General features: G+C 52.3%; 1 protein-coding gene across 50 annotated transcripts; it reads right to left on the bottom strand.

The window, feature by feature from the left end:
- Positions 1-320: 320 nt before the first annotated feature.
- TJAP1 (tight junction associated protein 1) lies at positions 321-24,841 on the bottom strand. 50 transcript variants are annotated; one of them, XM_023624981.2, is made up of 13 exons: positions 24,657-24,841; positions 24,022-24,117; positions 14,915-15,025; positions 14,703-14,823; positions 7,796-7,894; positions 6,994-7,155; positions 5,326-5,354; positions 4,442-4,603; positions 4,166-4,232; positions 3,890-3,919; positions 3,011-3,118; positions 2,823-2,906; positions 321-2,117 (listed from the first exon to the last, which is right to left on the bottom strand). In XM_023624981.2, the coding sequence occupies exons 6-13, from the start codon at positions 7,126-7,128 to the stop codon at positions 1,017-1,019; spliced, it is 1,716 nt and encodes a 571-aa protein (XP_023480749.1). In that variant the 5' UTR covers positions 7,129-7,155; positions 7,796-7,894; positions 14,703-14,823; positions 14,915-15,025; positions 24,022-24,117; positions 24,657-24,841; the 3' UTR covers positions 321-1,016. The 50 variants fall into 50 exon arrangements, with proteins under 50 accessions (XP_023480749.1, XP_070100712.1, XP_023480747.1 ...); XM_070244611.1 differs by having other exon boundaries at positions 7,030-7,155; XM_023624979.2 differs by having other exon boundaries at positions 24,022-24,168; positions 24,657-24,766.
- Between the last annotated feature and the right edge of the window lie 215 nt (positions 24,842-25,056).

Below are 25,056 nucleotides of genomic sequence, written 5' to 3'. Positions count from 1 at the left end.
TGTCCCAGACAGGTCTTGACCTGGGGTTCTGGGATGACACCTCACACAGGCCCCACGATAAGCATCATAACTAAGGTAAACACCCCACCTCAAGAGCTGGGCTGGACTGCACTCTACCTCGAGGAGAGACTTGGTCCCGGCCAAAGTTACTTGAGGTGTACCCTCTCCCACTGCCGGATGCTCCATGCCCAGGGAAGACCCTGGCAGAGTGTGGCAAGGGAGAATCACTAGCAAAGACTAGGACATCACAAGCACTGAGAATACTCAAGAATGGGGAGAAAACTGGCAGAAGGAAGGTCATTAATAGACAAATTAAGCCATACCAGTAAAATAGTTTTAATTAATTTTAAAATAGTCATCGATGTGAAAATTTCCCAAAGCTGGGAGTAACAGTCTAGAGCCAAGGTGGGGAGGGGGCCAGGCCTCACATAGAGCTCAGCTTGAAGCCCCTGAATCCCACCCTCTACTCCCTTCCAGAGGGAGGAAGGAAACAGAGCCCTGAGTCAGCCCTCTCCCTCATCCAGGCCTCTTGGAGGCAACACCCCTGCAGGGGGTTTGGGGGGAGAGAGAAACAGGTGGAAAATAGAAATTAGAGGTTAATAATCCCAACAACACCCCCCACCCCCCAAAAAAATAACCAAACAAAACTCATGGATATGAAAGGGGGATGGAGGATGAACACTGATGGAATAAACCCCTCAGCTCCCCAGAACAGCCCAACCTGGGCTGGGCTGATTGGAAGAAAGGTCTTGAGCCCCAGCTGCATGTTACCTTTGGAGAATAAATATTCCAAGAAGAAGGGGAAAAACCATGAGGCAAGCCGGTGCCATTCACAGTCAACGCAGCTGAAAGGCCTGGTGTGGCCACCACCTGACCCTACCCACACAGGGAGCAGAGCTGTGCAGGCCTGGAGGGAGGGAAGTCCAAGGGCTCGGCTGGGCGGGGACCCTGAGCTGCAAGGGTATGAGCCTCCTTGCAGTCCCAGTGCAGCAGTGGCAGGAAGGCAAGCAAGGGCCCTAGTTGAGCAGGTTGCCCTGCTCCTGGGCCTGGGTCAGGCTGTCCTTACGGTGCAGGTGGTGCACCCCCATCCTCTTGGGGCTGCGCTGGGGGCGGCTGGAGCTAGGGAGTGCCCAGGTCCTAACCTCAGTGTGGGAAGTGCCTGGCCCCTCCTCTGTGCCACTACCACTGGGCAGCAGGCTCTGGCGCTCTTCCTCGGGGCTGACTGGCAGGTTCAGCTGTTCTTCCTCTTCCTCTCTGGGAAGGCCAGAGTCAGGTTCTGGAGGCAGCAAAAGCCTACTCTCACTGGGTGGGGGAGAAGGTGCCTGAACCTCCTCATCTCTGTCAGCAGGGCTAAGAGCAAAATGGCGCTGCAGCTCAGGGAGTGCATCACGTCCAAAGGCAGTGCGTTGGGCCACAGCGGCCGGGGGTGGAGCACGGTCCACAAATGCCCGCTGCCAGCTGGCCAGCAGGTCCTCCTCAGAGCTGGCAGAGCTGGCTGGGGCACTGTGGGTTGAGGGGGTGGGTCTGGGCTGGTGGTGGGGTGAGGCCCGGGCTGAGGCAGGGCTGCTGGGCACTGGGCTGGGGCGGGCCCGCTCACTCCCCTCCTCCACCAGGCTCAAGGAAATGGCCTGGCGCGTAGCGTAAGTGCAGTTGGGCAGGGGGCTGTTGCGGGGAATTCGCACCTTATCCTCAGAGAACTCTATTACCTTGCGGCCAGGATACAGCGGGTGTGGTGGACATGGGGTGGGGTAGGGGCTCAGCTTCTCAAAGGCTGGCAGAGGCAGCTCCTCTTCTGGGGAGCCCCCAGCAGTGCCCAGAGAGTGGCACTCCCCATTGGGTTGGGGGGTGGGGCTGCCAGGGGCTGGGGGACTGGCTGGGTCACCCGGGGCACCCCCACTCATGTCCACATGCACAAAGACATCCTCAGCCAAGGGGTGCCCAGCACTGCCTGACTGGGCTGAATTGAGCAATAGCGACTCTGGCTTCTCCAACACCCGGGCAATGATCGAGGTGGGTACCACAGCCCCTGGTGCCAGGCTGGGGGCAGGTTCCAGGCTGGCAGCCTCTTGACCACTGTGCAGATGTTTCCGAACCATGTCCTGTAGCTCACAGGGCAGCTGGGGTAAAGGAGCAGGAGAAGGGAAGAGAGACATGAATGATCCCAGCCTAAAATAGCTTGACTCAGGACAATAATACCGGCTACCACATACAAGAACCACTGTGTGCTCAGCCCTTTGCTCTCTCCCGCTCTCGCAGAGATAAACTGACGCTCAGTAGAGGTAAAATAACTTGAAGCTTTTGATGAACACAGCCAGGATCTGAACCCAGAACTAGTGCTAAGGCCCACATGCTCTCAAACTTCTGTCTCCCCATCTCAGCAGTGGCTTCTGCCCAAACCAGACAGAAGTTTAAGAATGTGTAGTGACCAGCAGCCTTAAGAATACGTTCCCTCCTTCCGAAGGCCCCGTCAACCTGGAGCCTGAGGCTCTGGGTCCAGAGTTTGCCCCTTGGGGTTAGGGAGTCATTTGGGCCTAATCCTCTCTCAATACTCTTTTGGCTGATAGCCCTGGCCACCCCCTCCTTCCTGCATAAGGTCCTGGAGTTGAGTCCCTCTCTCCCTGTCCCTGTTCCAGAACTACCAACAGGGCCAGCCCCCAGCCCCAGTGATGGGCCCCTGACAGCACACAGGATACCAACGAGTGGCAGGTGACTGGCCTGAGAGGAGACATGGAGGCCAGGCCACAGGGAGGGAGAGGCGCAGAAACTAGAGTGAGAGGAGTGTATAAAGGCTGGCGTGATGACAGGGAGGGTGTTCTACTCACATCGGCGAATTTGTGGTTACGGAAGTGAGACTTGTTGCACTTGAGGAGCTGCACAGCCAGGTTGCAATCCAGCCGGTACCGCTCCTGCAGATACAGATGTGGGTCAGAGCCCGGCGCTACCCAGGGGAGCAGGGCTGGGCCAGGACAAAGCCAGCCACAGGCAAGGAAGGCTCCTGACGGACACATACATTGAGCTCCTCCAGCTTGTTGATGGTGTTCTTGGCATCCAGCAGCTTGTTGGTCAGCTCCACGATCTCCCAATCCAGTGTCTTCCTATCCATCTCAGCCTTCTTGATCTGAGACACAAGACTTGTGGTGAACCCAGCCCACACCAGCCAGCCCTTCCTCCCCTTCCACCTCTTCCTCCAGCCCAGAGACACAGGAAGCCACAGGTGCTAGGGCAGCCAAGGCGGACGGAGTAGAGACAGACGATGGACAGACAGAAGGAGACCAGACACCTCTCCTGTTCTCTGGGCTGGCTGTGGAATGGGGGCTTTCTAAGCATAAATTGCTGCCACCAGGACCCAGGACAGAGGCAGTATAAGAGCTGCCCATCCCTTGAGGGAACTGGAGGGGCTCTACGCCCTAGGCAAGGCAGCTGGGACCTGAGAGGCAACAACTGTGCAAACCCAGGGGCTGAAGCCTATGTGTGTAGCTGTTTCCAGGATCAGGCTAGGGGAGGGAGGAGGGAGTGGGGCTGGGTGGCAGCTGGGGGCGCCTGTGAGATTATCTAGTTGAGCAGGGAGAGAGCTGGAAGCTCAAAAGCAGCCTTCTGACCTTCAGCTCATGGACTGGACCTACAGCCTCCCTCCCCGAAATGGCTTGGTCTGCTGCCACTGCAGCTGAGAAGCTGTGAGTGTTCACTGGTGACATCAATCAGTACTTCTGCTGGAGCCAAGAGCAGGCTCCCCAGCTGTCCTCCAGGAGGGAGGCCCTGACTACTGAATGGGCCTCACATAGGAAGAGGCAAGGAGTGGGCAGAGGAAAGAGCCAGGGCCCAGCAATCCCAGATCTCAGCTGAGGAGGAGGCCAGGGCAAGGGAGGAAACACACAAACTCAGACGCAACTGCAAAAATCCAGCTGTGGCTAAGAGAGGCCTGAGAGGAGAGCGCGGCAGCAACGGCGGCAGCATGAGGGGAAGATGAGGAGAGAAGAGAAACAGTGTGAGCATTAGGACAGTCCTGACTTGCACAGCACACTGCGGTCCCCTCCCCACCACTGCACGCCCCCCACCTTGCCCCCCTCCCCAAGACGCAGGGCGGAATGGCATTCCCTGGCAAGTCCTAGCCCCCAGCTATGCTGTGAGCATAGTGCCAGCCAAACTGCCCTCCTGGACAGGTTACCAGCGTGTGCAGCTTGTCCTCCAGCTCCTGGTTGGTCCTCTGGGAAGCCGTGTAGCTGTTCTGCAGCCTGTAGAGGAATAAAAGGCAGAGCCCTGGGTCAAGATCCTGTTCTTTAGACCCTGCTCAGCCCCTCCTTGATATGGGATGGGGCAAGTCATTCTCCTCCCATAACTTCAGTTTTCTCAAGAGAATCAGATGATCTCTGAGGCCTCTTCCAGTCAACCTCATATGAAGGGGAGATGTGTGCATGTGTGTCTGGGCACCTTGTGCCCACACCTGCGGAACTTGTCCTTAAACTTGTCCAGTTCCTCGCGGCTCTGGCCCAGCTCCAGCTCCAGGCAGTCCTGCCCGATTTCCAGCTCACGCTCCAGGGCCTCAGTGCGCCTGGTGGCTGAGGCCAGTCGCCGGCGAAGCTCCTCATTCTCCTGCTGCAACAGCCTAGCAGGGTAAGGGGTTAAGGGAAGAGGGGCATCAGAGATAGGGGCCAGCCCTGGAGCCCCAGGCTGGTCTCAGGAAGGAAGGAGTAGGGATGACCTGAGGACAAGCCTTGAGACTCAGTCTGAGTCTTGGGGAAGCATATTCCACAGGCCTGCTGGTCCCGAGAACATGACCTGGCTTGGAGGATGGGGGGAGACAGAGGGCAATCTAACACCCACTCACTGGAGAAGAATGAGAAGACAGAATTGGGGGGCGGGGAACAGTTCCAAGTCTGTCTCTGGTTACAGCCCAAGCCAGCAGGCCACCAAGCCCCCCAGCTCCAGTTTCCTCACTGCACAATCAGGCTGCTCCATTATTAATCTCTTGGAAATCCAGCCCAGCACTGCCCTCCTCTCCAGAGGCCTCACATGGCTGACAGCAAGGGCTGCAGGGAGGCAGCTGGCACAGGAGGGCCAGGAGCTGGGCAAGGGCTCTCTGGCAAGAGCAGGCCCTCAGAGCCAGCCCCTCCTTGATTCCACGTTCTCCTGGAGCCCATGGAATAAAACTGCTCTCCAGAAGGAATATCCATGACATCCAGCCTCCTCCCAGAGTCCCTAAAACACTCCACCCCCACCTTTACCTCTACCTAATCCAAAGAAAAGCCCAATTGTACCAAGAGCCTCGCCTGGAGCTAAGAGGGACAGAGTTGAGGCAGGGCAGGCTCTCAGGCAGCAGATACTCACTTCATCCTCTCCGCATCAGTCAGGGGCTCCTGGGCACAAAAGAACAGAAGCTTGAGGCTCAGCTCTGGGCCAGCTGACCTTCTGCTTAGCCCACCCTCCAAAGAGCCCTGGAAATGGCCATCTCTGAAGCCCAAAGACTCTCACAGCAGACTGGGCTACAAGGCCCTGCAGAGATGGAGGCAATCCAGTAACACCCAGACAAGCCTAGATTATTCTCTCCCACGCCAACAAGAAGATTCAAGAACCCCTTCTAACCATCACCCTTACCCACACCAGCTCCAACCCCTCTCTTAATCCTAGAGCCAGGTGCAAATGAATCCTGGTACCCATGCTACCTCTCCCAGGGATAAAGAACCTCTCAGCTGTTCACTGTGCTCCTAGTGGGCCCTGCAGGCATGGCAGAGACCTTCTTGGGAAGTGAAGAAGTCAGGTGAGCTATAGGAGGCTTCTGAGCTTTGACAGAGCTGGAGGGAAGACGGGCAGCAGCAGGCCTTTATTGAGGCCCGAGAGGAACAAGTGCATGGGGGAAGGAGAGCCTCTGGGCTATAACTGACCGAGAGTGAAGCGTCTTGTCTTGCTTTTAACCTTCTCCCCCGTCCTCCCAAGCCCCCTGGCTGGTCATGGCCCAAGAGCCAGAGCTCAGCCAACCAGAAAGCAGAGCGGGCAAGTGCTACAGCAAAAGGGAAATATCAAGGGGCCCACTCCAAATGGAGTTGACTGCTTCAAAATGCCAGGCATGGGCAGGCAAATGAGGGAGGTGGCCCAGACCATGGACTCTGGAGCCACTGACACCTGATTTGATCCGATTCTACCACACACTGATTACGGTTTATTAACCTCACTGAGGCTTAGCGTCCTCACCTACAAAACCAGGGGAATGCCTATGGGTGGCAAGTACCACAATACTTGGCCTTTTTATTTCATGTTCCCTGAACTGAAATGGGCAAGTCATGGCATTTCTGCCCTGAATCTGATCAAAGTGGGCCATGGGGTGCCAGATGCTCAGCATGTGTTGACTGTCCCTCAAGTTCTGTCAGCGTACTCTATCCACTGCAACAGGGTAGAAACACGGTAGTAAGGTGCACAAACCACAACACTCGTTTTCTCCTGTTGGTAAACTTAATGAGGGAGGATCACGGATTTGGAGGATGTTTTGCAGTTGACTGAAGGCGTCCTAAGAACCTAATGCAGTTCCTAGCAGGGAGCACGTATTTAACGAACATTAGCCAAACAAAGCAAAGCGGGAGGAAGGGCCGGACTTCCAGGCCAGTGAAGAACAGCCACTGTGGTAGGAAGGGCTGGAGCACCACCTCCCAACAGCCCGGAAAGGGGCAGCAGGGTGAGAGGCTCTCGTCTACTAGCAGAGGGCCAGAGTCCCAGCCTCCAGCAGGTTGAGACCCCTCAGTCTGGTGGGCTGCCTCTCGCAGAAAGAACAATACTGTGCAGGATCATTTCTGCCGAGCTACAAAATGACCCACAGGGGCTCCCTGACCCGTGGACACATACTCACAGCCGTCCTCTAGAAGCCTACACTGCCCCCAGCAGCACTGCTGCAGCTAGCAGGCTCCAGGCCTGTATCAGCAACACCATACCCTCACCCCAACTCAGGGGACCAGAAGTCCCCTTAGGTAGGACAAGACAGTGAGACACCCAGCCTCAGGGGCCCACCTCTGCCAGCCAGGGCAGGGTACCAGTCTTGCTGACCTCCTGCTCAAGCCGCAATCCAGGAACTTCCAGCCGCAACTCCCGATGCTCGGGTGGTGCCTTACGGTAGGGTTTCTTAACAGGAGCCGCACTGGTCATTCTGGGAGGTGAGGGCTCCTTGACCTGCTGAGGGGAAGGAAGCAAGGAAGGAGGTGGCTTAAAGATGTGGGCAAGAGGCCTTTGGACTGAGGGAAAAAAGGATGGGAAAAGGGACACAGATAGGAGCCACCAGACAGGCAGGCAGGCCTGGGCCACTGCTGGGGTCATTAGAAGGGCTGGACTCCAGTGTGTCAGTGCCCATGGGTAAGGGGAGTGCTGGAGGGGGGCCTGGGCACCAGGAAGAGTGGACTGAGCTCTAGGAGAGGGATGGAGAGTCTAAAGAGCAGCCCACCACTCGCCCTTGTGGGCTTAGAAGGCCTCTGAGGGAAAACCTGCTCTCTGCATCAGTTTCCTCAACTCTAAACCGGGGATGAAAACACTACCGATTTCATGGGGTTGTTGTGAAGATTATGTAAAGCAATCAAAACAGCACCTGGCACCTAGGAAATGTTCAGTAAATGTTGGCTTTAAAAAAAAATCATAACCAGAAAGTAAGGGTTTGAGAATGTTGTTCACCCAACGAGGCTCCTCAGTGGGGGTCTCCAAGCTCGAGAGACCTGAAAGCCAAGCCTCTCTGGCCTCCACCACTCTCTTCACCAGCCCCCACCACGTGCCAGCCTCCCCAGAAGAGAGCCAAGTAGGGGGTGCAGGCCTCACAAGGACATACCGTCTGTTTGTCGGCAGCTCTCTCTGTTCCGCTGTCCTGGAGTTAGCCCTGGGCTCTCCGCATCCCACAGCCCCTTCAACTTCCTCTAGCCAACAGCTCCTGAAACCGGAGAAGGGAAGAAAGTGGAAACCAGGTGTCAGCCGCCTGTCTGTCAGTGCCACAGGCTGGTCTACCCAGTCCGGGATCTGGAAGGCCCCCAGGGAGCCAGGCAAGAAAACCTGGGAACAGGGGTCTGAGGGGAAAGTGGTGGAGGGGAGAGGACTGGAAGCACTGCGCTCTTGCCTTTCTCCATGAAAGCACTGTCGCATGTGTGTTTGTGTCTGGGTTCATGGTCTCAGCTTACCACATGCCCGATTCTGGAATAGTCTGGTCCTGTCCTGTCCCTATCCTACCGCACTTCTGTCCTGTTCATCTCCCAGGCCTCTCAGAGTCTGGAAACAACTAAGACATCTGGGGTTGTAGAAGAGAACACCAGGAAAAAGCCTAGTAGAGACCAGAAAAGATGCCAGAAAGAAAGCTCCTAGCAATGTTTCCAGAAGGAGCCCAAAGACTACTACTATGTACAGTGGTGGTAAACAGACTTGGCAATGAGGAAGGGTAGGTCCAGGAGAGAAAATCTGAAAAGGCAGCAGTTTAGAGCAATGATGGTTCTCCACCAGGGTGAGTCTGCTCCCCCCGTGCCCCTGCTCCCTTCCCAGATATCTGGCAAATGTGTGAGAACATTTTTGGTTGTCATGATAGGGGAGGGTGCTACTTGACTCCTAGTGGGGAGAGGCCAGAGATGCTGCTAAACATCCTAAAATGCACAGGAGGACAGCCCTCCTGACAGAGAATTATCAGCACAAAATGTTGAAAGTGCCAAAGTTGGGAAACCCTGGTGCAGAAAACCAAAAACTAGGGGAGCTGAGACACCTGGGTTCTAGGCTCAGTGCTGCTTCTGACACATTGTGTGGCGGTCGGTAAGTCCCCTCCTCACTGGATAAGCCTGTTTCTCATCTACACAAAGGTGGCTGGTGGCTGGTCTGAGTGACCGGTGAGAGGCCCTCCAGGTTCTTGGGGCTCCAAGTTTCACCCCAACCTGTAATAAGCCAGGTTGCAGCACGGGGGCAGCAGCCGCCACAGGGACCAATGGAGGCAGTAACCTTAGGTGGCCTTCTGGGCATAAACAATCTTCCCCCTGCCATCCATCTAAACAGAGCTGGGGGCTGAGGGAAGCCTTACAGGCTAAAGCATGTGTTCTTGCTGTCGGGACATGCCCTGGCCATGACTCCTGTCACATTCCCACAGCCCTGAGGCAAGAAGAATGGAGAGGAGTAGGGAAGGTGGGGAGCAGGAGTGGCCGCCCTACTCTGTCCGGGCAGCTTGGTCTCCGGCTCGGGGCTCTGAGGGAGCTGGGGTGTGGCAGTAGGCACGAGCCGCCAACCTCCGCCCCTCTGACGGTGAGGCAGAACGTGTCCCCACAGGGCACGAGCAGCATGCTGTGTCGGGCTGACTCCCTGCACAGGAATCCGGGCGGGCCTGAGAGAACAGCACATTCCTGGGGTGTGGGGGAGCAAGCAAGGCATCCCCACAGGTTCCGTGGGGCCACCCTTCCAGAAGGCCCCGGGGGGTGGGAGCTCCTATGGCCTGGCAGAGAGGTCCAGAAAGTCCCAAGCCAGCCTGGATACCTGGGTTCTGCTCCTCAAAAGGGGTGAATGGTGGTATATATGAGTTAGAAAAGGGGACAGAGATAGAGAAATAAGAGGCACAGGAAACCAAGAGGTTCTTCAAAATCCAGGGCAGGCTCCAGAACTGGCCTCAGCCTCCTCCACTTGTCTGCGGAGAAACCAGGCCCCCAAGCCCTTCCCCATTTGCTCCCCAGTCAGTTGAGTAGGCCTTCCTCCCTGCAGACCCCTTTGTGTACCCCCCTCTATACTCAGCCTCTTCTTTTCTTCCCTAGCCCTGTTCCTGCCAATGCACACACCGTTCTCTAGGCACCAGGACACTTGTATGGGTGGTGGGTAGGCAGAGAGGACAGTGACGTGCTCAGGTATCTGGTAAATTCTACCCACAAAGAGAGCAGCTTCACTCCATGCCTGTAGCCCTAGCTCTAGTTGTTACACATTCTGTAGCTCATCCTGCCTCATCTTGACCTCAAGTCCCCACTCCCCAGCCCCATGGCACATATTCCCAGGGCTTCCATGGCCAGATAATCTGGCTTGCTGAGAGGGCAGAAAGTGTGGATGTGGCTGGTAGTGAGATGCAGACCCAGGCTCTCTGGGATGTTTGAGAGGTGACTGGGGGTGGTTATGTCTCCCAGCCAGAGTCTACTCTTTTCACACATGTCAGAGTCACAAGGAAGGGAATCACTCCCAACTGGGGAAACAGAAGGCAATGCCACTAAGGAGGCAGTCCCCCAGGGAGCCTACAGTATCCCCAACTCAAGTCCATGAAGGAGAGTAGATGCTACTCCCTGCCCCATGTCCAAGAATACCAGTGTGTGTCAGGGCCCTAGCTCCAACTCCTGAGATGCGATAAGCAGCTCAGATCCAGCCCCCAGGGGCCCACAATTCCAGCACAGAACAGGAACACAATGGGCCTGGCAGGCCACTATCCTTGACTGAAAGCTCTGCAGGGAAGGACACATCTGGGGTAAGAGCAATGCCAGGTGGAGAACAAAACAAGAAGGAGCTGGACACCAGGCCCACAAGCTGGGAGAAGGTGAAAGGTGAGCTGGAAGGCAGCAGAGCAGTCCCTCCAGGAAGCTACCATATGCAGCCTCCACTGGCCACATTCCTTCCCCCAAAGGTTCCCAGGTTGCCCTGGAGTGTTTCAGCCCAAGGAGGACTCCCAATCCCATGTCGAGAAGAGGAGGCCCCTAATAAAGCAGCTGGACAACTCAGAATGGGACATGGGCCGTGCTAAGCAAGCAAGCAGCCTCTGGGGCCTTTGGCCTCTGGATGCTGAGCTGGTTCCAGGGCACCTCCAAGAAAATGGTCTTCTGGAAGGTCTAGAAATCCACAGAGAAGAATCCCACTCCCACCCCTCACCTCAAACTACCTGAGTTTCAAGGAATTGGAGGCAGATGACTTAGGATGTTGGGCTACCAGACATTGTGTTGGGTTTGTACTACAAGAACAGCTGTGCTCTGGGAAGAAGACTGAGGTTAAAACCCCTGGCTGATTCAGTCTGGTCTGGGGCTCCTCGGGCTGGACCTCTAGGCACTGGTGAGGGAGACACCCAGAGCAGCAGTAAACCTCCCCATCTCATGGAGGTGAGGGGAGAAGAGAAAGCAGCTCTCCTCACCTCTCACTGCCCCCACCCCACCCCACCCCACCCCACCCCGCCTCCTCCTTCCTCTTCTGCATAGTATTCATTCTTCGCTTACTCAAAAGCAGTTCAGAAGAGACACTCAACCCCGTATCTGCTGGGGCAGAGAGGGGGTGATAACTTCCTAATTGCCATGTTGCAATCTGCCAGTCAGTGCAGGCCGCCTGTTGCCGCCTGCCCCGTATTAAATACCTTCTCCCTGATTACGGCCCATGGGGCACGATTAGCTGCCTCCAGAGAACAAAGTCTGCTTTCATTAGAAATGGGACTCGGCACGCACAGCGAACCTGCACTCTGAACTTACTAAACAGCTGAGCAGAAAGTGTAGACAGAGACAAATATAAGGAGAAATGTGCCAGAAGCTGGCTGAGCAGTATCCTTTAATCGAAGAACAAAACATTTGTCAAGCATCACTCTTCAACCAGGAGCTGGGACTCATACGTGCTCCCTTTTGTGGATACGAAGAGTATGTGTATGTGACCAGGGGCTTCCACCATGGTCAGGAATCATCGCTGCTGAAGACGGAGTAGGACAAGGAGAAACCTCTTCAGAATCCTGATTCTCTCCAAAACACCACCCTTATTCCTACTCCCAGCAAACACCCACAGGAGGCAACAGCAAAAGGTTCAAGCCCAGGAGCCAAGGATACCCTCTCACTTCCTTCTGCCATCCTCTCTGTGGGTCTGCCCAAGGTCCAGGGCAAAGTGAAAGGTGCAGGAGAGGAAGAGAGGTCCAAGCACGCAGCTTTCTCCCTGCTGAGGGCTCAGAGGCCACCACTTCAACACTGGCCCAGCAGTGGGAGACAGGATCGAATCCAAAATGGGCATGGCTCTTTAGTTTTTCAAACTTCTGTCTTTCCCCGACAGGATGGCTCCTCCAGCTCCCCAGGTCCTGCACTGCTACCTCACTCCACTCACACCATGTCAGCTGCCCTGCCCTAGAGAGACCAACTGCCCCCCAGCGCTCCCCACATCACCCACACTCTTTAAGAAACGGTGGCCCCAACAGTTTATCTGGGCTCAGATCAATTCCGCACCTACTGATACACCTTTCTGCTCACAGCTGTCACTGAATCAAGCAAGTGAGGGACCTTAAGGGGTCAAAGAACCCCATCTTCTGAATCAGGGAGGGCCCACACATCACCACAAAAATCATTAAAGCTCTTCTTTGTAATTCACCAAGAAAGTCAAACAGAAGTTAGCAATCACTTTCAAAATGAAAGGAAAACTGGCCCTTTTTCAGAACATTCCAGCTGTGTTGTATGCTGCCTTAATTCCCTTGGAACCCAGCAGGATATAAATAAATAATAAACCCTTCCTAAAGCCCCTAATCAACTGCTAACATCAACATCCGACCACGCAGGGCCTAGAGCCTCCCCTGCGGGAAGCGTCCTCAGCTATCAGCCCTGGATGTAGAGTCTCTGAACTCTGTGAGCCTAGAGGAAGCTGCGCCTCTAGGGGCAGGACACACTCCTGCCATACAAGTCCAGCTGCTTCTCAAGCCTCTGAAATCCAGGCTCTGCCTCCAACTGAGGCCCTAGAAACATGAACCACCACCCTGCAAGGACCAGCCATGTAAACAGGTGACACAGCAGGGGCCCTGGGGATTGCTCACAAGGAACCCCACCACCATGAATATGAGCCCTCTCCACTCTGTCAGCGAAGAGCAGAACAGTCCCCCAGCACAGTGAGCTGATCCTCCCAGAGCCGACTGGGTTCAGCCTTCCCCTCACCATCTTTGATGCCCCTCCCGCTCACCCCCAGCCCCCAGTTCCCAGCATGCAGCTATTCCTGAGCTACATGAGCAAGGCCCTCAGCAATCCTGGGCACGTGGCGGGCAAGCAGCCAGCAGAGCATGGGGTGGAGCCTGGGCAGGCTCTGCTCTGGGCCGATGACTAGACTAGAAGATGCCAGTCTGTGCCCAGACCAGCCCCACTGCCCCCCTAACAGCCATGCCTGCCACCCCTCTGGGCAAGTACAACCTCACCCTCTTGGGACAAGCTGCCTGTGGCCCTGACCTGCCCCCTGCCTGCTCTAAGTGGAACAGACTGACAGGTTTTTAAAAGCCAAAATGGGTGGAAATTATTCTGCCCCAGAATAATCCTAAGAACTCAGAACGAATGCTGGTGACCTGAGAGCTCACCTGGCTCCCCACCTGAGCAAATACCTCAAGTCTATCCACCTGGCCTCTCATTCAAGCAAACACTTGAACAAAGGGGCTGAAGACTACTGATGATGGTCCAAACAAACCAAACTCCCCCACCCCTCATAAAGGGAGGGCCAGAAAAATCCCCAAGATCATAACCAGCACTTGACATTAGTCCCCTTGCCCTCTTCTAAGGAAGGGCACAGTGAGCGGTGGCCCTGAACCAGCCCTCCACTCCAGGCCTCTCTTGCTTTCCTAGTCAGGGCCAAGAAAGCAAACTCCAGCTTGCTCACTCCCTATTCAGGGTCCCTATACTCTGTGCAGCACCTACACCCTCTCACACGGACACACTCCCATCTCCCATCCCATGCTGGTAGACAGCTCCCTGCCTTCTCCTTCCTAGCCCACAGGGAGTAGAACCCACTTAGAGGGCCTTCCTAGCCCACAGGGGGTCCAGCCTAGCTCACACTGCACTGCCTCAAAGGCTAGAGACAGTGTCTTTCTAGAGTTACCTGTGCAGAATACTAGGGAGCCCCGAGCAATCGGCCTTCCTGCTATCTCCAGAAGCCCCTTCTCCTTTCTAAGCCTGGGGGGAGAAAGGAGTGTGGCAGGAGCTTCTCCATGGCAGGCTGTTCACCAATCTCCCAGTCTGAGACCAAGGCTCCCTGAGGAGTCCAAAGCCAGGTCCTGCCCCACCTGGCTGAGGCGCCCTTCCCAGCTCTTTGGGATAAAGTCCACCTGAAACTCCAGACGTGGAAGGTGGTGGGGGGCCAAACTCCACCCACTCCACCTCCCAGAGCAACGGTCACCAATGGGAGCTACATCTCAGATGGGTACCTGGTTCTGAGCTCCAGCTTTTAAGGAGCTTCCCTCTTCCCCTCAGGGAATTTCTCAAAGCCAGGCCAAGGTTTTCCGCAACCTCCTCAACCCCAAGGAGAACTCTGCAGTCGATCCTAAATTATCATCCTGCGGTGAGAACAATAGGGACATCATTCAGTCTTCCCCTCTTGACAGAGGAAACTACCTGGTCTAGAAGAAAATTCCTTTGCCACTCTGTCTCTGAGGTGTGAAACAGAAACAGCATGGTAACTGAGGGATATTCTCAAACTCCATGGTGCTAAAGGCAGATGAAACAAACTCTAACCAATTCTGTTTTAAGGGAGAACTGAGAGCCCTGGTACTGACTGAGGGAAGGGTGCAAAGTCCAGCAGCAGGCTGGCAGATGACTGTGCGTAGGAGGCCTCCCTCTCCTGGCTGTGGAGGGGGCACATCCCCACCCACAGCGAGGAGACCAGGAAGGCGGAAGGAACCCAGTAGTAAGACCAAGAGAGCAGAGGAGATGCTATGATGTAAACTAAGGGGAGGGGGCAGGCAGGCTGCAGGGAAGAAGGGAGGACAGAGGCATTGCTGGTGGTACCCCCAGAGCAGGTTAGCTGGCCCAGGTCAGACTCACAGGGTTAGTGTCTTCTCCCCAATCAGCCAGCTCTCCTGGTTAGCGACAGACTCATGGCAGACGCCCTCCAGGCACTCCATATAAACAGACAGCTTGGTTTGTGAGCAGCCCAAATCCGGAGCTACAAAGAGAGAGCAGAAGGCAGGCCCAGCCGCAGGATGCCCAAGGACACACACTGCACTCTCCTGACAGGGGACACTCCCCAGACTTACCACTGGACCCTCAGGGGCTGTCTCCCATCCAGAAATCAAGCAAGGTGGAAGTGCAGCACTCCCCCTGCCAACCAGCGAGTCCAGCTTGCTGACCCCAGGTAACAAGGCTCTCTGGTTGGTCAACAGAAAGAGAGGACAGCTGCTGTAGAAGGGGGTAGCAGGGGGCAGCTCCCCTGTCTTGCCTATTCCCTGAACACTGCTGCCAGGTTCCACCAGAGTCCTGAAAGCTGAGTTGTAAGAACAAAGCCACCCACAGCTGCAGCTGCCACCCATCCCCTGCCTGGGCCAGCAGAGTTTACCCCACCACCTCCCACAGGCTCCAAGGAAAGGGGCTTAGAGAGAACTGGCCCAGGGACCAGAGGCTGCAACAAGAGCTCCATCGAAAGCACAGTATAATGCGGCAGTGTGTGACTTGGCCCAGAGCTGGGCCAGTCAAGGGAAGAGGTGGCACACTGCCACTTTTCAGTTTCTGAAAGGACCAAGGGATGGTGCTGCCCAGGAAGCTAGCTCCAGAGGAACGCACAGAGTGAGGATAAAGGCCCTGCCACAGCCAGGCTTCCCAGATTCCCACAGGAACTAGTCCATACCCTCAGCATGTGCAACAGCCAGAAAGGCTAGTGTTCCCACCACAGCAAGCCCAGGGAACAGTAGAAAACACCTTCCTGAAGCCTCCAGAACCACCCAGGGGAAGTGACACACCCTGGCTTAGAGATCTCAAGGCAAATGTGGCCACAGCAGTTGAGTGCCAGAGACCCCACAAGACGTGACCCCTGGGGCAAGAGGATAAGAAAGCTCTGGCAAATCTATCAGTCAACAGTGCTTGTGCTTAATAGAGAAACGTGTTGGCAAGGAAAACACAGGAGAGGGATTCTCCCTTTGGTCTAGAAAGCCCTGCAGATGTCTCAGGGTAGAAAGGGGAGAACAGTGACCACCCTGGCCCCACAGATGGGCCTGGTCCTCTCCCAAGCCTAAGTTAATGATTAACGCAGGCAGGAAAAGCCTCCAATAGGCTTCCCAATGGAACAGCCTACTTACTGGGCTCCTCATAACTGCTCTGACAACAGCCCCAGAGCTCAAAAGGCCAAGGCCTGACTGCGGAGGGTGAGATAACCAGCTGGAAGAGAAGATGACAACGCTTCCTGTAGGTTCTGACCTCTTCCCTGGACTGCCAAGAAAGCACGGCCATTCACAGGCCACCTTCACAATCCTCACCCACAAAAAAAGAAATCAAAAAACACCAGCTGGGTCTGGTTTACTTTCAAAAGGTAGAGCAGCAAATGACCCAGCTATGCCAAGCTTTCAGAAACCACTGACTCTCTCTGCACTAAAATAGAGGTTGGGAAATCAGCTAATTTTACTCTCTTCTCAGCCAAAAATGAAGGAGTGAAGGGGCAAAACAACACGAGAGATGGAAATCTTGATGCCCACATGGCACTTATATCCATCCTGATTCCCACTGAAGGGCACTCCTGCCAGAAAATTTCATCTCAGAATAAAACAATCTCTCAGAGATAACCAGGGGCCTGCTGTGGTGAGAACCTCCAGGAAAGCTTCTCCAGCCCTTCTGAGGAGCCAGTCCCAGAGGAACCCACCAAGCTGGGAAAGAGCTACAACCAGGCTCCTCAAAGGTTCCAACAGGGACTACCCGACTCCTGGGTAACTTGTAAGGTGAACAGAGCAAGTTGAAGAACAGTATGTACTACTATTGAATTCTGTTTATTTTAGAGGCGATACACGATGAGGATGTCTAGCAGTACACAAAAATGATTAGAAGGATACATGATAAATGGTTAACAGTAGTTTCCTATCTTTGGAGAAAGGGCTTAGAAAGGAGCAGTGGGGAAAGAAAGGGAGGTCTTTTGGCTTTTTATTTTGTACATTTTTCTGTATGGTTGGTATTTTATACAAGAACATAAATTATATTTACCATGAAAATATAAAATTCCTAGAGAAATGGACAAGCCCCTGCACCTACACTGTGCTTTACCATTCTGGAAGCACTTTCCCTTCCATGATATTTCCTTTGATTCTTGTAGCCTAGTGAGGCCCACAAAACAAGTGGAGTTATCCCATTCTGAAGTGACAGAGAGGACAAGTCATGCCCAAGACCAGAGACACAGAGACAGACTGGGACAGAACCCTCAGTTTCCAATTCCAGTGCAAACCTAGAAAGCTGTCTTCTCTAGGGAGCCAGAGGAAAGCCACGACAATTCTGCCCTGAGGTAAAGACTCTCAAAGGCTTCTCAGATTGAATTCCACACCTGGCTTACCTGTCAAGGTGCAAAGAGGCCACTGCTCAGTACCCAGAATGATAAGCACAGAGTTCTATCCTACTGGTTAGCTGAGTGGAACCACAGGGCTTTCGGGTGTAGGGTGATTTCCTTTGAGGCAGTCCCTCCCCTCAGTGAGTGCCTGCCCCAGTTCACTCTAAGAGCACAGGAGCTCTTCACAAATAGGAGGCCACGCCCTTTACAGATCCCAAATGTCACCTAGTAGTCAGTTGGCACTTACAAGATAGTAACTAACAAAGAAGAGGCCTCACTCTTCTACTCATGGCCAGTCCAGGAGACTCAGTCCCGTTGAAGACTAAAAGTACACAACACAATCCAGTCCATCTGGCTCACCAAATCTCCTCTCAAATCTGCTTAACATACAATGCAGCTTATCACTCCTGCCATCAGCAAAGATATGCCCACATTGCCATGCGCACTCCACGCCAAGGGACAAGGGATAGAGCTTAGGGGAAATCCTTCACTCCACTTTTAGCTACCAGTTTCACCCTTTTGCTTTGTCTAGGCATTAACAAAATTGAGGTAAGTCCTGGCTGTGGGCATGGAGCACACTGAGATAGGACTAGGATCCAACCAGAGAAGCAAGCCAATTACAAGGGGCACTAAAAGGAGCTTCACGAATAACAGAGGACGCCAGCAGCCTAAGGCTTGTTAGAAGATGCTAATTAAACAAGAAAATAGACAGGTGTGTACTTCACCTCCTCTTTTAACCCTTTCCTGCTGCCTCAAGGACCTGATATTAGAACATAAAAAGGCTGAAAAGGCAGACAGCTGAAGCCAAGCACCTGGAAGATGGTTTCACCACACTAACTCAACTCTGGAAAATAATCAGAATGCTATTGTCAATGCTATCACCTTTTTTTTTATGCAGGATCTTCCATCCTAAGAGTTTCCAACCAAAAGGTTTCGCCAGATAGATCCTATCTGCTGTAGTCTCACTGAGAAAGGACTGGGTCAGGGCCCACAACAACCAAGACTGCTCAGCACCTACTACGTAGGGCCTGAATGCTCAGCATTCAGTAAAAGACCTTGCCCCTAGGAAACTGCAGAGATAGAAGACCTTGCCCTCGTGAGGGAGGGATAGGTTAAGAGCCACCTGCATTACAGCGTGGTGAGTGCTTTGAGAGCAGAGGAGAGATGCCTGCCTGGGGCAGGGGTTTAGGAACCAAACAAGAAGGCTGCCCTCCTGAAAAGTCAGACATATCTTCCTCAGCTGATTGTAAACTCAGACTGGAGCACCACCTGGCATTACACAATTAAGAGGTCTACATCTCCGGAAACAAACTTCTTTGATGTTTGTTGGGAACTGGTGCCCTAAGACCTATATCAGCCATACTAAAAACAAAACAGCAAAGAATGGACAGTGATTCTCAGCTACCAGCCCCATTTCTGGGGAGCATCTGAGTTAAGCCTGGTCTGTGGCACCAGGTCATCCAAGCCCTAAGAAAACTGAGGCCAAGAAGTTTGGCTTCCTCAATGTCTCGATGTGTTCCATCAGCTTCGCCCAAGATTTTTCAGTCCATAAAACATCAGGAAACATGGATCCTCAAACACACCATCCAGTCATCCACAGCCTTAACCACATTACAAATCCGCCACCTACCCACCCCCACCTGTACCCACCAAGGTCACCACTTATCTCGCATGAATGTCCCGATCTGTCAAAGGAGACATTACAACATAAGAGATGGGGAGAAACATCAACAATCTTATTTTGCACAGGCTACTCACTGATGATGTCCCCAATGTCACTTTTTTTATTGCTTCATCACAAGAAAGGAGACTCTCTCAATTTGACTCCCACCTCAGAAATGCTCCTGGCTACTGGGTAGAAATCAAAAGGATTATTCTAACTTGAATAAAACAAAGACTTTTCTTATCCATTGAGTTTTCCAAAGTGAGATTCATTCATTCAACAAATATGTACTGAGTCTCCTTCATATGCTAGGCACCATGTTACATGCTGTGAACTTATCTCTAATGCTCAATACTCCTGCAAAAAACAAAATGTCATCCTCACTTTATAGGTGACAAGACCAGGGATCCTACTGATTAAGAAACTTCCCCAAAGTCGCCCAGCTAGTAATAGGCAGAGTCAGAATTTAAACTAGGTCTGCCTAGCTCCAAAGTCAGACTCCATCATACTCCTCATCCCACTCCCAGCTCCCCACCCCAAGATCAGGGAGGGTCCCTCCTCTACAGGTCAGCGCAGTGAAAGGGACAGACAAATAAACAGAGAACTTACCACACAATATGGTAAGTACCAGAACAGAGGTTCAAACAAAGTGCTGTGGAGGCCAAGAGGAGGAAAGGAAAGCAGGGAATTCTTCTCATTGGAGGTGACAGAGGAGCTGGGTCTTAGGGGATAAGCAAAGTTTCAGAGACAGGCTGAGCATTACGGAGAGAGTGAAGCACACAAGCAAAAAAGAATAAAGTAAGCGGATAGCCATAACAGGTTCAGGAGCTGTAGGAAATTTAGGAGCAGTGAAGATCAGGAAGATGAATTAGAGTGGCAGCAACTCAGGCTAGAGGGCTGGATTTGGGCCAGAGTGTAAAGAACCTTTTTGCATGCCCAGCCAAAGATGGGGACTAAACAAGGGAGACTCCATGGCATTTCTAAAGGAAGAGGCAACGTTTTTTATAGGAAAATAATTTCTATAGCAGCAAAGAAGATAGGTTGGAGTGGGGAGAGACTACCCACCACATTTCATTCATTCTATATGCACCACTGCATTATAAAGCACCTATTATGTGCCCTGTACTATCCCAAATGGTAGAATATAACACTGAATAAGACATAGGTCCTATTCTCAGGGCACTTAAGTCTTGTAAGAGTCAGACAACTAAACAGGCAATTATAATATAGCATAAGTGTTAAAACAGAAGTAAGCACAGAAGGGCACTAAAGGGAGGTGGAATCCCAAAGGAAGTGACATTTAAACTGAGACCTGAAGGATAAAAGGGAAGGTAAAGGGAGAAGGGGGGAATACATTCCAGACCAGCAGGACCAGCAGAACCGGCACCTGCAAAGGCCCAGAAGCAAGAGAGAATGAGATAAGTTCAGAGAGCTGGTAAGAGGCTGAATCCAGGTGAGAAATGAGGGCCCAGTTTACCCAGAGGTCCTTGGCACTCAAAATATGGTGGTGAGAAGGATGGGAAGGGATTAGATTCAAAGACAGTACATGAATAAGGGGTGTTATGAGAAGAAACTGATTTAGATAACAACAAAAAGAAAATAGCAAAGGGGGAGAATCAGCTCAAAATCCATCAGCCTTCACTGTGCAGTTCAATCATTTGCTAAAACGTGACCTGAATCCAGAAAGTCTGAAGACTTCTACCAAAACACAAAGGTGTAGTCTAAGGAGATAACATGTTTCAACATGCTGACAGCAGCACAAATCAAGATAAAGTACATCATCCTGAGATATGTGACTCCTAAGTTAATGGAGGAGGGGAGCAGAGTCTGACAAATACTGTCTAACTCGCAAAATCACACGTGCCACAACAAATAGAAAAGTCACCACAGGTCAGAATTTGCAGGGAAAGCCCTAAGGTCTGAGGCCCCAATTCCCCTGAAATCTGGTTAGACACCAGGCGCGTGTCTACTCTGACGGCAGGGTGGAGAATCATTTACTGAAGAAAAAGATGGGCCCTGAGGGCGTGTTAAATAGACAGGACATGACTCACAAGGAGGGGAAGAGTGAGTTTTAAATACAGGGCAAAGGAAAGCCAGTCAATCAAACCTCGGGCACACCTCTACCCCAAGACTACACACGGCCTCCAGCCGAGGTAAAAGGAGAGACTACAGCACTGCGCCAGGGCATTCCTCGGCAACACAAGCTTCAGTAGAAGCACTTTTGTTTTCCATTTTCCTCTCAAACTGGGTGGAGGAAGCTATTTAAAATGCCACTTTTTTTTCTGTGTAGTTTGCTACTTGCTATTTTTAAAAGAAAGATGACATCCAACTGTCTACGAATTTAACACTACAGTTACTTCAACTGCTTATGTCAGTAATCAAAGTCAGAAACGAGCCTTATATTTACATCTACATTAATTTATACATGTACACACACACACACACACACACCCCTTTAAGGCACGCCAAGAATGGATCCAAATGTCAGTCTGCTCACCCAACCTAGGCCTAAGGTTTTCCAAAGGGCAGTCACCAAGTCGAACCATGCAGAGTCCAGATTTGGCTAACATGGCACAGATGGCTCCTTCACTACAGTTCCTGCACCAGTTGCTATTTCTGAGAGAAAGGAGAGAGCTGTGATGAAGAGCTCAGCTCCTAAAACGTTTTTTAACTAACCAAAAAAATGTTACTACAATATGGGTATACAAGCCAACCGTGGTGCTCTAGTGGTTAAGATTCAGTGCTCTCACCCCTGCAGCCTGGGTTTGCTCCTGGTCAGGGAACCACACCACCCATCTGTCGGTTGTCATACCGTGGCGGCTGCATGTTGCTGTGATGCTGAAAGCTATGGCACCAGTATTTCAAATACAAAGGGTCACCCATGGTGGACAGGTTTCAGCAGAGCTTCCAGACTAAGACAGGCTAGGAAGAAGGATCCGGCCACACACTTTCCAAAAAAATTGGCCATGAAAACCCTGTGAATTCCAGCGGAGCACTGTCCGATACAGCGCCAGAAGGTGAAAGGATGGCACAAAAAGACTGGGCTGGGTTCCGCTCTCCTGTGCATACGCAGGGTCACTAGGAGTCAGAATCCACTCGACAGCACTAACAACAACAAAAACAGGTGTACATATAACCACCATGACAAAGATACAAACTGCCACCAGGCATATTTAAGTTAACTTCATACCAAATTAAAAAAAAGTTCAGTTGCTGAAGCCAGATTGCCTGGGGTGAAATGCAATTCTGCCACTTATCAGCTGGGTGACCTGGAACAACTTACTTAACCACTCTGCATCTCTATTTATTCACCTGTAAAATGGGGATAACAACGGTATATACTTTATGGGGTCGTTATGAAAATTAAATTAGTTAATACATGTAAAGGACTTACAACAGCGCCAGGCACATAGAATGTGCTCAATAAGCACTATTATTATTATCACTCAACTGCAAAGAAGTTAATTCTACAGCCTCACAGCTTCAGACAGGAAATCACTGACATTTTAACATCACTTTAAATAGCTTAATGAGGATATTCTATTTCATGCAAAATCTACACTATCCAAGAGCTGTGCCTCATCTCTCTAACATCAGGATAGCAGCCCAAATCAGTACAGGTACTCCATAGACATACCAGGTTCAATTATGAAGCAGAAATTAGTACTGAGATCTGACTATCACAATAACAAATGTGTATTGAGTGTTAGTAACTGTTCTAAATACATTAATGTATTAACTTACTTAACCCTCACAACACCCCTATGAGACCAGTACTCTTACCATCCCCATTTCATGGATGAGGAAGCTGAGGCGCAGAAAGCAATGCAATATCTAAAGATCACAAAGCTACAAATGGTAAATCGAGGATCTGAACCAGGCAGTCTGGCTCCAGAGTCAGTGCTCTTAATCTCTATGTGCACACTGTCCTTGCTGATCACAATTTCTAAGGGGGGATCCACAAATTGTGCTCAGAAAGAGAAGGTTCTCAGCCTTCTAGAAATGGAGTCACAGCTAAAGAGCATCAGTTCCTCAGATACCTGAAGGTACGGAAGCTGGCCTAGTAACAATGATTTGGTTGGTCTGTCTGGAGTAGCCCTTTGGGGGTGGGGGGGGATGGTTAGTGAGGAGTCATGGATCAAACTAGGCCTCCTAGTTCAATTATGGAGCAGACGCCAGTCCTGAAACAGGCTTCAGTAAGAAACCTGCTCCAAACTCTAGCTTGGGCATAACTACAGAGCATCAAAGGAAGTAGAGACCAGAATCACTGCACCCTGTGGCTCCGGACCCCTTCCCTTTCCTCCAGCACAGAGTTCACTATCTCTCAAGCCATGCTTAGTTTGGCTAGTGAAACGAATTTCTCTCTCTTTTTTTTTTAGTGTGGTTTGATGGGGCAAATACAAAGGAAGAGAAGAAAGCTACGAGAAGGGAAAAAGGCAAGTTCTACAATCCTTTCCTTCCATCATCACACTGGTCCAGACTGTAAAGCAGCTCTCAACTAGGGGTCTCAGGGACAGAGAGTGATGTGGTAAATGTTCCCACAGCTTTATACCAGTCAGTTTGACCTCTTACCATAAACTGATCTAGGTTTCTTTTCCCTAATCCTAATCTGCCTTTCCCCCTCCTCTGACCCCACCTACCTACCAAATCCACATCCTCACAGGAACACCAATGAGCCCTTGCTATCAAAAGAAAAGATCAAGAGAAGTAGACATGCCACAAGAGTGAATTCAGGAGCTGGTGACAGTAGGCACCTAAAGTGTCAATGAACACCATCAGAAATTTGTTTTCTCAAGACTTCCCACCATCTGTCAACTACAAATCAGGCAATCAGGCAGGATGCCAAAGTGGAGATGTGATGGGGAGATGGAAGAAGATACAGCAGGCCTGTAAGAAACTGCTTATGACAGGGATGTGTTAAAATACTTTTTTTTGAGCCTGATCTCTGGGCCCTTGCCCATGTTCACTTGCACAGGTAAAGGCACACAAGACTCAATTCTACACCCAACACTCAAAACAAAGCACGCAATCTAAGCAGAACACTAATTTAGGGACCAAAGGCAAAGGGCAACCTCTATAGAAAAGGGCCCTTCTCAGATTAAATGATTCTCAGCATCACTCGGGGCTCATGCATCCCGCTTCCAGGGAGTATGCCAGCCTGTCAATGGAGGCCACCTTACCCGCTCTGGGGTTGGGCTGGGGCAAGTTGCTACCTCTTCTTCTTTCCAAGCAGGCTCTGTGATTTCTTCCAGTCTCTGGGGCCCCTGAGTCTTCAGCTGAAATTGGGGCAGATGCTGCTATAGGACTATGGAAAGGCTCATCTAAGTCTGGAAGAGGGTCATTTGACTGGCTTTAGTTCCTTCCTTACCAAACCTGCTCAGCATCTTCCAGGTCTCTCTTCCTCCCTACCCGACTATCCTCCTCCACAGAAAAGACCCCCCTTCCTCTCGCACCGGCCTAGTACAGTCGGGCCTCGGTCACAAGCTCCAGGCTTCTTTACGCTCCGTTAAGAAATTCCCCTCCAATTCGTGACTCTGCTTCTCCAGGGCCTGCACACCTACTTCGGGTTCCTGAGTCCTGGACCCCCTCCCCCAGACCCGCCACTGGGCCCTGGGCCCCCTCCCCTTCGCCCCGATCTCCCTCTTTTTTTCTCTCCGCCTCCAACCTTCCACCATTCCATTTCCTCTTCTCAACCCCGAAGCTAGTCCCTCCTCCGCCCCTACTCTACGCTGGTGTCCCCACGACCGCCCCCAACTCTAGCCTCCGGGCCCGACTACTCCAATCCCACAACAAACTTTCTGCTGCTACCCGCTACCTTCAGGCCGCCATCTTGCCGCGGGGCAGGCCGGGTAGTGGCCACGGCCGCGGGAATCCCCACGCACAAGGCGCCGCGCGTCATCGGGGGCGTGGCCACGGGGAGGCGTGGCCGCGGGCCGGGAACTGGGGCGCCAGGTGTTCGGGAAGATGGGAATCTTCTACGAGGAGGGTTTGGTTGCCCGGCTGCTGGAGAAGGAAGGAGGTGTCAGAAGAAGGGCAATAGCGGAAAGGGTGGGGAAAGACTCTGATACTCCAACCAAAAAAAAGAATGAGGAAGGCAGTACAAAAACAGAGCCGTGGCGCTGATTCCCCGTCATCGAAAGGCTGAAAGCAGCTTCTCAGCTTGCCATGCGGAGATCGGCATGACCCAGCCTCTTCCACCTTACCAGCCTAATTTT

This window comes from Equus caballus, chromosome 20 (assembly GCF_041296265.1).
Source record: "Equus caballus isolate H_3958 breed thoroughbred chromosome 20, TB-T2T, whole genome shotgun sequence".
Classification (NCBI taxonomy): Eukaryota; Metazoa; Chordata; class Mammalia; order Perissodactyla; family Equidae; genus Equus; species Equus caballus.
This window is presented reverse-complemented; position numbering and strand designations above follow the sequence as displayed.

Excerpts from the sequence above, each read along its gene's own strand:
- TJAP1 (XM_023624981.2), bottom strand. The coding sequence starts at position 7,128 with ATGACCAGTGCGGCTCCTGTTAAGAAACCCTACCGTAAGGCACCACCC. Across the intron at positions 3,920-4,165 it reads AGGACAAGCTGCACACGCTG|GCCTCTCTTAGCCACAGCTG; the intron begins GTAACCTGTCCA and ends CTCTCCTCTCAG. Across the intron at positions 2,118-2,822 it reads GTAACCACAAATTCGCCGAT|CTGCCCTGTGAGCTACAGGA; the intron begins GTGAGTAGAACA and ends CCTTTACCCCAG.